The sequence below is a fragment of the Punica granatum genome, chromosome 3 (assembly GCF_007655135.1).
Source record: "Punica granatum isolate Tunisia-2019 chromosome 3, ASM765513v2, whole genome shotgun sequence".
In the NCBI taxonomy this organism is placed as follows: domain Eukaryota; kingdom Viridiplantae; phylum Streptophyta; class Magnoliopsida; order Myrtales; family Lythraceae; genus Punica; species Punica granatum.
In genome coordinates this window covers 28,320,259-28,330,863 of record NC_045129.1, presented here as the reverse complement: position 1 = coordinate 28,330,863, position 10,605 = coordinate 28,320,259, and the positions used below count along the sequence as shown (strand labels likewise).

The 10,605-nt window shown below is 38.3% G+C and overlaps 2 protein-coding genes across 2 annotated transcripts; one reads left to right on the top strand and one right to left on the bottom strand.

The window, feature by feature from the left end:
• On the top strand, window positions 1-1,332 carry LOC116200270 (putative fasciclin-like arabinogalactan protein 20). The gene has a single exon (XM_031531103.1). It carries the CDS (start codon window positions 75-77, stop codon window positions 1,161-1,163), a length of 1,089 nt encoding a protein of 362 aa, XP_031386963.1. The 5' UTR covers window positions 1-74; the 3' UTR covers window positions 1,164-1,332.
• Window positions 1,333-1,396: 64 nt separating this feature from the next.
• Window positions 1,397-6,274, bottom strand: LOC116200269. Its single transcript, XM_031531102.1, has 9 exons — window positions 5,780-6,274; window positions 5,058-5,245; window positions 4,519-4,697; window positions 4,120-4,404; window positions 3,669-3,727; window positions 3,500-3,536; window positions 3,330-3,401; window positions 2,791-3,112; window positions 1,397-2,431 (listed from the first exon to the last, which is right to left on the bottom strand). Exons 1-9 carry the CDS (start codon window positions 6,069-6,071, stop codon window positions 1,994-1,996), a joined length of 1,872 nt encoding a protein of 623 aa, XP_031386962.1. The 5' UTR covers window positions 6,072-6,274; the 3' UTR covers window positions 1,397-1,993.
• Window positions 6,275-10,605: the final 4,331 nt, after the last annotated feature.

The window sequence follows — 10,605 nt, the reverse complement described above, 5'->3', positions numbered from 1 at the left end:
CAAACTCCCCTATGCTCTGCTCCCGACGACAGAGTCACCGAAACCCCGTGAAAGCTCTGAGCTGAGCTCCATCAATGGCGGCAGCCCCACTCTTCTTCTCTCTCCTCCTCCTCTCTTCCACCTCTGCCGTCACCTCTCCCGCCGAGAACCTCCAGAAAGCCGCCGAGGTACTCTCCGACGCCCACTTCTCCTCCATGGGCCTCACCCTCGACCTCATCTCCGACACCCACATCATTCCCCCCTCGCCTTCCCTCACCGTCTTCTCCCCTCGCGACTCCGCCTTCTCCCGCTCCGGCCAGCCCTCCCTCTCCCTCCTCCAATTCCACTTCTCCGATCTCTCCCTCTCCTCCCAGTTCCTCCGCTCCCTCCCCTTCGGCACCGAGATCCCCACTGTCCTCGAGAACCGCTCCCTTGTCGTCACCACTCTGCCCCGCGACGCCCGCGTCTCCCTCAACGGCGTCAGGATCACCAATTCTCCACTCTATTCCGACGGTTCGCTGGTCGTCTTCGGGGCTGATGAGTTCTTCAACTCGAGCTTCCAGCTCCCCGTCCCGATCCAGGGCCACCGCACACCCAACCTTCTCTGTGCGTCCTCCATAAAGAATAGCCAGAAGTCTGGTTTTAACTTTAAAGCAGATAACTTGTTCGAGAAGGCCTCGAAGGTGATGAGATCTTCAGGATACTCAGTGATGGCTTCGATCCTCGGGATGCAACTGCTCGGTATCGAGAACCCAGCAACTCTGCTGACAATTTTTGCCCCGATAGATGAATCGATCACCAAAAGAGTCCGGAATTTCGGCGAGTACCCCTCAATCTTTCTCCAACACACCGTCCCTTGCAGGCTCTTGTGGGGAGATCTGGTCGATATCGAGAATGGGGCGGTTGCAATACCGACTTACCGTAAAGGGTTCAGGGTTCATGTCACGAAATCAAATGATAATAAGCTGATGGTCAATAAGGTTCCGATTGTCCGCCCTGAGCTGTACAAGAACGAGTGGATTGTTGTCCACGGAGTCGGTGACCTTCTCGAGGGGAGCAACCGGAAGGGAGGAGATGGGTCATATCCACCTACTGGTGGAAACGGTCAGGGAAATAATGCGGTTGCAATGAAGAATTTCAAGGCGATGATCGTGATCACGGCCATCTTCGTGCACATCTTCTGATGCTGCCGCCTTCTTCGAGTTTTCATTTTAATTTGTTGATCTGTGAATTGGTACTCCATAGTTTTATATCTGATAGAGAGTCGAATGCGTTCGAGATGTTCCATACTTTCAGGTTGGTTCTCTTCCTTGTATACTCACACAGTAATATCATGATATCACTTGATCTGCTTACGCCAGAAAATCGAGTCAGTTTCTTTTATCAAGTTGCCGATGAAATTGACCAAAATTTTCGATTGGGGCAAAAGTTATCAGTTGCTGATCCTGGGCGATATTACATTGCACCCGGTTGCATTCAGAACTAGTCATAAAGCATTTCAGAAATGAAAATACATCCACACTTGCAGTTCTACTGGAGAGTTTTTGGCATTACGATTAGCTGGGGCATCAGATGATGCCCGCCTAAGAAATGTTAACTCTCCAGTAGGAACTCCTACCATCTCAAAAACTTAGCTTTCCCCCTGACATCTTACCTTTCGCACCCTGTTTCAGCCGCCTGGTATGTAACACGATATAAGAAGGCAACATCCATTTGCTATAGCTTTCAGCTTGTCTATAGCAGGATTTGATCCTTCAACACGGAACAGTTAAACCTTCCATCAAACAATCGATTTGCTTTCTCACTATGCATGTTGCTGACAAGAAAGATCATACGAAAATGGCCGTATATTGCTTCTCCACCAAACTCAAAGTGACGCTTCGCCTCACTTGGTTTCTTCCCCTTTTGAGAGGATAGAGGGATCTCCCAAACCGGAACAAAGAAGAAAATCCTTGTGGTGTCCCTCAGTAAGACTTCTACCTCTAACATAAATCTGAAACTAAACTAAACTAAACTAAACAGCAGTATCAGCAGTAGATGGTCCATTCTGATCACCATTACCGCAGCTCTTATGCCTACTCTTGGAACCATCACAGCCCTTTGTAGGCAAAGACAATCTCATCTTTGCAAACACTTCCTCCCTTTGGGGGCGGTTCGCATAGAAAGTCCAAAGAAGCAAACAGAGCAAGACCCCAATCGAGATCAGGCCCAATCCCGCATTTACAATCCTAAGGTAGCGCTGGAGTGGGGGGCAGTAGTTTGAAGTGATATCCTGGAAAGTGTCCCTGACAAAGTTGCAGTTCTGAAGGCTGAGCAAGGGTGGTGTGTAGTGCTCGAGGGCATAGCTCTCGTTCACCGCACCGACCAACTGGGTGTATATTTCCGGGGTCACTCTTCCCTCTGTTATGCACAGACCAAAGGGCGAGACCTCGCACGTGTAATTTTGCCATACCTGAAAATGCATGCACAAAGAGGTGAACCGACGGAAATCACGTAGTTCAAAGTTTCCCAGAGTGTAGATGCCATCATTTTGACATTGAAACATATTGAAAAGCAAATAGCTATACCAGGTCCAGTAACAAATATGACATCTTGATATGCTTTATACATAGGTTTTTGTAAGTTTGGCGTCATTCATGCTAAGGGAACAGAACATCATAAGCATCGGGTTAACTATAGTCACGTAAATTCAGGTTACATGAATGTGAAACCCATCTTAGAAAGAGTTGTTTCGTTCAAAGATCAGTACTTATATGAATCTGAACTAACATGAAATCAAATCCGAGAATCATGGACCTTAGAAGACCATACCAGAGAAGCATTTGCTATGGAAACTTCTTGAGGCCCGCATTGGCGATCCCGCAACTCAGAGTCAAAGGGGTAGCAGAGAGCAGGCATCATAGGACCCGACTGGTTGTAATAGTAATGACTATCCTTTGAAGGGTATGTGTTCGCATAGGTATATATGAACTGGTTGACCACATTGACCATGTCGTTGATGACTTGTTTACTTTGTACGAGGGTCTGGTTTGTGGTTTTCTGATCGACACATGGCAAGATGTTGCTGAGGGCTGATTCGGCATGAGGGTTCTCCACCCATTCTTGCATTGCCAAACACGTATCGGCAATTGTACTGCAATAAAGAGATACGATCTTAAGTTCCTTTCAGAATGGCAGTTCCCATGACAGTATGCTTCATATGTGATTCTCCTTTGCCACATTCTTCCATCGTACCAGATGGCCATAGAATTTAAAAACGTTATGCTAACTTTTATGGATTTTGGTTAATGTGCAAATGCAGATATCGGAAAGGAAAACCTACGAAAGATATTCAAGATCCGATATCTTACTTGTTGAAGATCACAAACACTCCACAGAGGACAAAAGTGACAGCAACAAGTAACCATCCACTGACAACAAATCTGCAACAAGATAATTAATTAGATAAATCACATAGTTGCCATTTGCTAGTTGCCATTTGCAAAAAGGGATGTCTCCTATTAAAATTATAGCAACTTACATAAGTATTGCATTACGATGCCCAAGGATTGAAAGCACTGCAAGATAATAGTAACTAAGTCAGCATCAAGAAGAAAATAATTGAAATTATATTTGTAAAATCAAAATTCAGGAACGATTATATATATATATATATATATAATTATTGCTCACACTCATATGATACATACAGAGTCCAACCAAGGCCAGGAGAAGCATGACTGCAGCAACTGTAATTAATGCCGATCGCCTGCAAAAACGCATAGAAATGTAATCTAGTTTAGTTGTAATTTTCAATGCAATCCCAGTATTTTGATAAAGGGTTTTACATCGCTTTCCTCTCTTGCATATGCTAAGTTGCAGTTAGCATTTATTACTCAACCAAGCCTAATCAATCTATTGCTTTATATTATCCCAGTAGTTTAATTGTATTTTTTTTCATTAAAAAAAAAAAGAATTCATCAAAAAGACCAAGCCTAATCAATCTATTGCTTTGTACTGGCCAAAAGAGCAAAATCTATTGCCTTGCATGAAAAGCAAAAAACTCGAATTTCTGAACCCATAAATCAATGCACTCCAACATGCACCTGGAGACACATAAAAACTCTTTTTGTATACCAGGAAGAGGCAATATTAACATACACTGCATTGAAAACTTTTCTTATTTTGGCAGAGTTTTCACTGGTCTTCTCCATCAGAGTATCTGCTGCTGAGTTGAGGTCCACATTCAACTTGTCGATGTCGTTCATAACATTAGAAGGAAGAAAAATCTGAGCCACGCTGATGTTCTTTGCAAGAGATAAATAGTCGGTCACGTTGCGCAGGGTTTGGACAGTGTAATCCGACTGGTTCACAACATACTTCAGGGTGTGGAGGACCTCCCCATGAAAATCATCCTGTCCAACAGAAAGAAGAATGCACCCGACCCTGCAGAAACAAATAAAGTTATTCTAATAAGGCAAATTTATTAATCAAAGTAACAGCAAAGCAGAGAACCGCAAACAGAAAAAAGTAAATAAGTAGAAAGTAAAATGTCATTACGAGGCAGCACATGTGAAGACTATGAGCATTATAAGGCATATCCTCCGAGAATGGTGAAGATCTCTGTCTTTGATGTTCAATCTCCATCCACAGCAGTAATGGAACATAAGAGCCAACCCAAACAAAACGAACCATAGGACCGCAAGCACAAAAGCAAATGTACCCGTAAATCCAACAGACTGCAAGTAGGACAGCAAGGGAGAAAACCTGTTATTTTTTTTATATCAATATATTCATTATAGTCTAAGATATCTGAATATTGTGTAAGGTACATAAAAATGGCCAGTCCTGTTGAACAAAGTGTATAAAAGAAGGCATGATCACCCACTCAAGCAAATCAAGGATGAACTTTATGCTCATCCAACAAAAATAACATATAATTTGACAATGATATCCTCATCCAGTGTATGAACTTTATGAAACACTAAATCCCAGCAAAGACTTAAAAATTATTTGGATTACTTTTTGAATAATTGAGCATCACAATTATCCAAAAAAAAAAAAATTTGAGCACCACAATTAGGAAAAGAGCAACTTACAGCCCAATAGTGCTGATCGGTGATATTCCAACCATTACGATACCGCCTGAATCCATGAAGAATGTCGGGCCTGTTTGTTCTCTTGGCCGCCAACAGAATGGTGCTGTTTTGATCATCTGCCATGGGTCCTGGAGCTTGTGCAGAAGGCTCCGAGATCCCATTCTTCAGTGGCCCCAAATTCTCTCCCCCTGTAAAAGGAACAAGTAAATCACAAAAACAGAGAAAGTAACAACATCATCTCAGAATCCTCTAAAGGCTTTTCTCAGGAGACCAAAAACACTGTCCTAGGCAAGTGTCTTCATGAAGGCATCAAGATTGCATTAGAAACTCAGAGGATGTTTGCTAAGGAATCGACAAAAAAATGCCGGAATGATATTGCCTGATAGCCACGACCGATCCAAATTGCGATTTTGCATTTCTTTCCTTCATAACAAATGTGTCCATAGAATGAAAGATCCCATAAAACAGTTCAAACTTTGATTGTTTTTTCTTATTTCTTGCTGAACTCATCATCCAACATGAACGAGCCTAACACAGAACACGACAGAGTCTAACGGACAGTCAAATTATCAGTAAATAAATAGTTAAAAGCAGTAGAACTTCAAAGCCTATTCCCAATTCCCATCACTTTCCACAGAATCCTCATCCACCCGAACAAAGGCCATTGGACGAAGTATCAAACAACAATCACGCGGTATCAAAATGGGCCTTTCGTTACTCACCCAAGATCAACTTGAGAGGATCCTTTCCGGAATTCCCATCTTTCGGACTCGAAGGTGAAGCGGAGCTCAGAGGAGCCCATGAGAGACCCAAGAAGAGCAAGACCAAGAAAGCTCTCATCTCTGCTTCCTCCTCTCCCTCTCTCTCTCTCTCTCTCTCTCTCTCTCTCTCTGTAAAATGGATTTTCAAGAACACAGGCTGCCCATTTCCAAGATTTGGTCCAGCAGAGGGAGGAAAGTGTGCTAGAGCTGAGCTAGAGAGCGATTCTCTGTGTCTGACAGGGTGTCTGATCATCAAGCTGGGATACCCAACAAAGAAAATGAACAAATGAGAGATTCACCCATTTATATAGACATGGGGAGAGAGGGAGAGAAGAGAGAGAAGAGGGAGGATAGATGGATCGGGGCTAGAGGAGGAGGAAGGAGGTGAGTCACATGGAGGGAGAGAGAGCGACGAAGCTAAGGAAAAAAGGCGGGTGCAGTCTCCCCCAGTGACTAACATCACCGCGCTCTCTCTCTCTCCCCTGGCTCCGTGTGTGTGAATACTGAATACTTTAGTAAATAGTGAATGGCCCCAGTGAAATTATTGATTCAGCTGGTTCAATATTTATTTTTTCTAATAAGAAATCAGTTCCAGTCTTAAGTAAAAAATCACATGAAAGATAATTGTGCGTTTGGTTTCAGAGTTAAAGTAATTTTGATTTTAAATGTAGAAAATGATAAAATATTGTGTAGTGTGTTGAGTTAGAATTAAAATTTTTTACTTGGAAAATGTGTATTTTTATTGTGCAGTGGATTGAGTTAAAATTAAAGTTAAAATTTTTGTGATTTTAACGCTGAAAACAAACGGATCATTATAATAAACTTTTACCCTTAATAACTCAATTTGAAACAAACTTAATTAATTTGGATTTATTAAACTTTTAAATATTTGAGTACACGTTAAAAAAAAAAGTGAGCGAATGACCGCTAAAGTCAAGGAAGAGGCAGAAACCGGCATGGGCTTTATCTGATTACCAAACCCCAAATCGAACTCCAACAAGATTTCACATTAATTAATGAGGCGAAAACACTTGTAGTTGCCAAATCATTCACTTCCTTTTCCTTCCACTTTTGACTGCCAAATTGCAAAAGATTAGCAATTGGTTGAACCAAAATGAGCCAAAAGCAACCACCGAAAAAAAAAAAAAAAGAGCCGAAAGTTACGCGGTCGATAGAGTTTATGAAGAATCGGATCAAGTGGCCATCAGGGCCGACGAAATTCAACATATTCTTGTATTTGTTGTATTCTAATCTTATGACGCGGATGCGTAGCAGGACGGACCAAGCACACCATGACCTCACGAAGCTGCGGCGGCTCTAATTTCGTCCAAAGATCTTGCCTTTAGTTTCGAGGAGCCAATGGAGAAAGGATCATTTTTTTTTTTTTTTGCCTTTCTATAAAGTAGTATAGATATAGATAGGGGGTAGCAAAGCATGCAACTTTAATTAACAATTTGTCCCCATCACTATCAAAATCGCAATCACAATGAATAAATAAAAGCGTGGGGCTTTAACTTTTGCTTGCACCACTTATTTTGTCCTCGTCGACTTTTCTAAAATTTTCTCCTCTCTCTTCCACTTTCGGAGGGATGGATTTTCTATATTAATATTTCTACTGAGATTTTTATTCGTATCAATTACCGAATATAAACATTAATCCCGCTTTGATTGATAATTCACTTTATAAGCTGAATCAATTACGATGATTGATAGAAGAGTAAACTAATAATTTCTCCTCAAGAGATCGATATTACATCAAATCTGACATCAAGAAAATTTTTACATCAATTTTAATATTGATCTACAAAATGTACATTATATTGTCCATTTTATCTGTCTACATGCAGTTAAAAAGTCAACAGAATAAATAACATGATATATATTTAATATGTCAATGTCAAAATTAATATAAAAAAAAGTAAAAAATAATGTTATATCAGATGTTTTTGTTCACTATTGGATGGCAGACAGACGGAATATGCACACTTAATTTGTCAAAATTTAATAAAAAAAAATTAAATCTAATTTGATGTAATATTAATGTTTCGATGAATAAATTATTAGTTTACTCTTTATATAAAATTCAAGGCATAAAGCAAGTCGAAAAGGATGAGTTTGATTGAGTTGCGAGTGATGTAATGGAGGAAAGGAAAAATCAAATGTGGGGTTTTTCTAGGAAAAGAAACGGTTGGCTTTTTTCTGATAGGTTAAAAAAAAGGGGGGAAGGAGGCTGATTTGCCTTTGCTTAACCAGCTTGATTAAATCGCTAATGCTAGGATCCTCTACTTAGCAAGCTTTAGGAGGGGAGATCTGGTGCGGTCAGGTCCACCGGAGGCAATGGCGAAGGGATAAGGGTAATTTGTCGGTGGATCCCACTGTGCATTTGTTGGACCAGAGCCGCTTGATATATCCAACCTCCGGTCCGAAATTCTGGCATGTGGATGGGCCCTACTCTGAGACAATTTTCACCTGTTCGAGTGCGACGATTACTAGAAGTCCGATATCTTTTGACATCGTAGCCAAATCTTAACTAATCCATTTATTATTCAGCAAAAAATAAAATAAAATAAAATAATCGAGTAATTCATTATTAGAATATTATGAAATCCCTACTACCTGATTCTTTTAACGAGGATGTGTGCCGCTCATATGACATTTCTCATTTGAAAAATATTTTTAAGGATGATAGTTTTTTAAACTGAAGATTTTTCTAAAATTAGTAAAAGGCAAAGAGAGAGCTTTTCTTATGCATATACTTTTTAATATTCAATCTTCCAGACTTACATAAACAATATTTCTCATAATTTTAAAATGTTTCTGTTGAAGCCAATATAGTGCTACTTAACTTCTTTTGCTAATTAATAAAGTAAAAAATGGTGGAGAAAGAAAGGGTAATGTAAATATATATTTCTCGTTTGGAAGTAAGAAGGTCCAAGTATGGGAAATGGGGCTTTTTTATTTCCGGTTATTATTTTATTTAAACTTTTCTTCTAACAAAAAGAAATGGAGAAAAGTATAAAAGAAAGTTATATTTAGTACTCAATTTTTGAATCTTTTTTATTTGCATCCTAAATCTTTATTAATTTATTTAATTTTGCCAGACTCCTAATTCTTTATTTGAGCTCCAACATTTCCTCAACCATCCCCAATAGTGTCACTTTTAATCCTCCGATCAATTTTTGGTCAATTTTTTTAACTTTTTTGTCAAAATATTTTTTTTAATTTAAAATTTATTTTAAAAATATTCAAATAAAAGAAGGCTTCCAATTGGAAATGCGAGGGGGCAGTGGAGTCCACACCAGTGCCCATCACCGTCATAATGGGGTCGCTAACAACCATTGTGGTTATTAGTAACCTCAATTATGGCGATGATGGCTGCAGAGGCAACTCTTTCATTTGGCAAGAAGGCAATGGCCTTAGACCTCACAAAATTAGGCCCCCTAATTTTTATGTTTGTGATAATATTATTAATTATTATATATAATAATTATAATTATGAAAAGAATCCAAAAATTAATTAACAATCAAAGCCTTACAAATAAAAAAAGGGGCCTCAGTTATATTAAATTAGCCAACATTATCTAATTACTCATCAAGTACTCCTAAATTTTCTCTCTCACTTATTAATTGATAAATCATAACTTGCATATCTAATTATTTACTTAATTTCTTTTATTATCTCTACCTTTTCTCTCTCATTTAACGTCTCCAACTACCTTTGTAATTTAATCTCCTCCCTTAAAACGTTAATCTCCTTGATTATCTCAAACTACCTATTTCCAATAAATGTTTTAACACTCAAATCGACTCTTGTAAAGGGAGTTGTTTTACTTTTAAATACTAATTGTTATCACAACTATTCTATTTTCTCATCTTTCCTATTAAATTACACTCCCTTCAATTGAAGCAATCCTCTCATGTTGAAACAAGTGATCTCCTTCAAATTTCATAATTAATCAGGTTCTATTGTTCTAAACTTTGATTATTCTTTTTAATTTATTAAATATATATTGTTTATAGATATATGTTTTTTAAGTGTTTATACTTATATTTTATTGTTTGTAACACGTAAGAATTTTTTTATAGTGTTTATAAGTAAATATGTCAACTAGGCAATACGAATTTAGTTATCCAAAACAATAAAAAAGAGAAGAATTGAAAGTTTAATTCAATCTCAAAAAAGGAGCTCTTTATAAATTTTTAACAAGTAAAGAATTGGCTATGTCATCAATTGAAAAGGAAATATCATAAGAAATTGAAAATAAAAGCTTAATAAGTAATTTTGCATCTCATAAATTTCAAAAAAAAATTAATAAAAAAATTTGTAAATTTATCAGAAAGAAAAAAAAAAGGCCTCATTTTTATATTTCGCCTTAGGCCTCCAAAGCATTGAGCCACTGGGTGGCTAACGATGAGGCTCTCAATTGAGGTTGCGTGAGGTCCCATCACCGTCCTTCCCCTTCTCTGTTCAATTCTTCTTTTATTCTTTTATTTTATAATTTTCATTTATTTTGAAGATAATTTTTTTTTCCAAAAAAGGATAAAAAAAGTAAAATAGTAATGATTATGTTATTAAATTTGGGAAAAATGAATTAGAGTGGAATTGTGATGGAATTTAACTCCATTCTCAAACAGAACCAATTTCTTGTTTGGAAGTAAGAAGTTCCAAGTATAGCGAGCAGAGTTTTTTTATTTCCATTCCTTTATTATTTTATTTAGACTTTTCTTGTAATAAAAAGAAATAGAGATAAGTATAAGAAAATGTTATATTTAGTACTCAAGTTTTT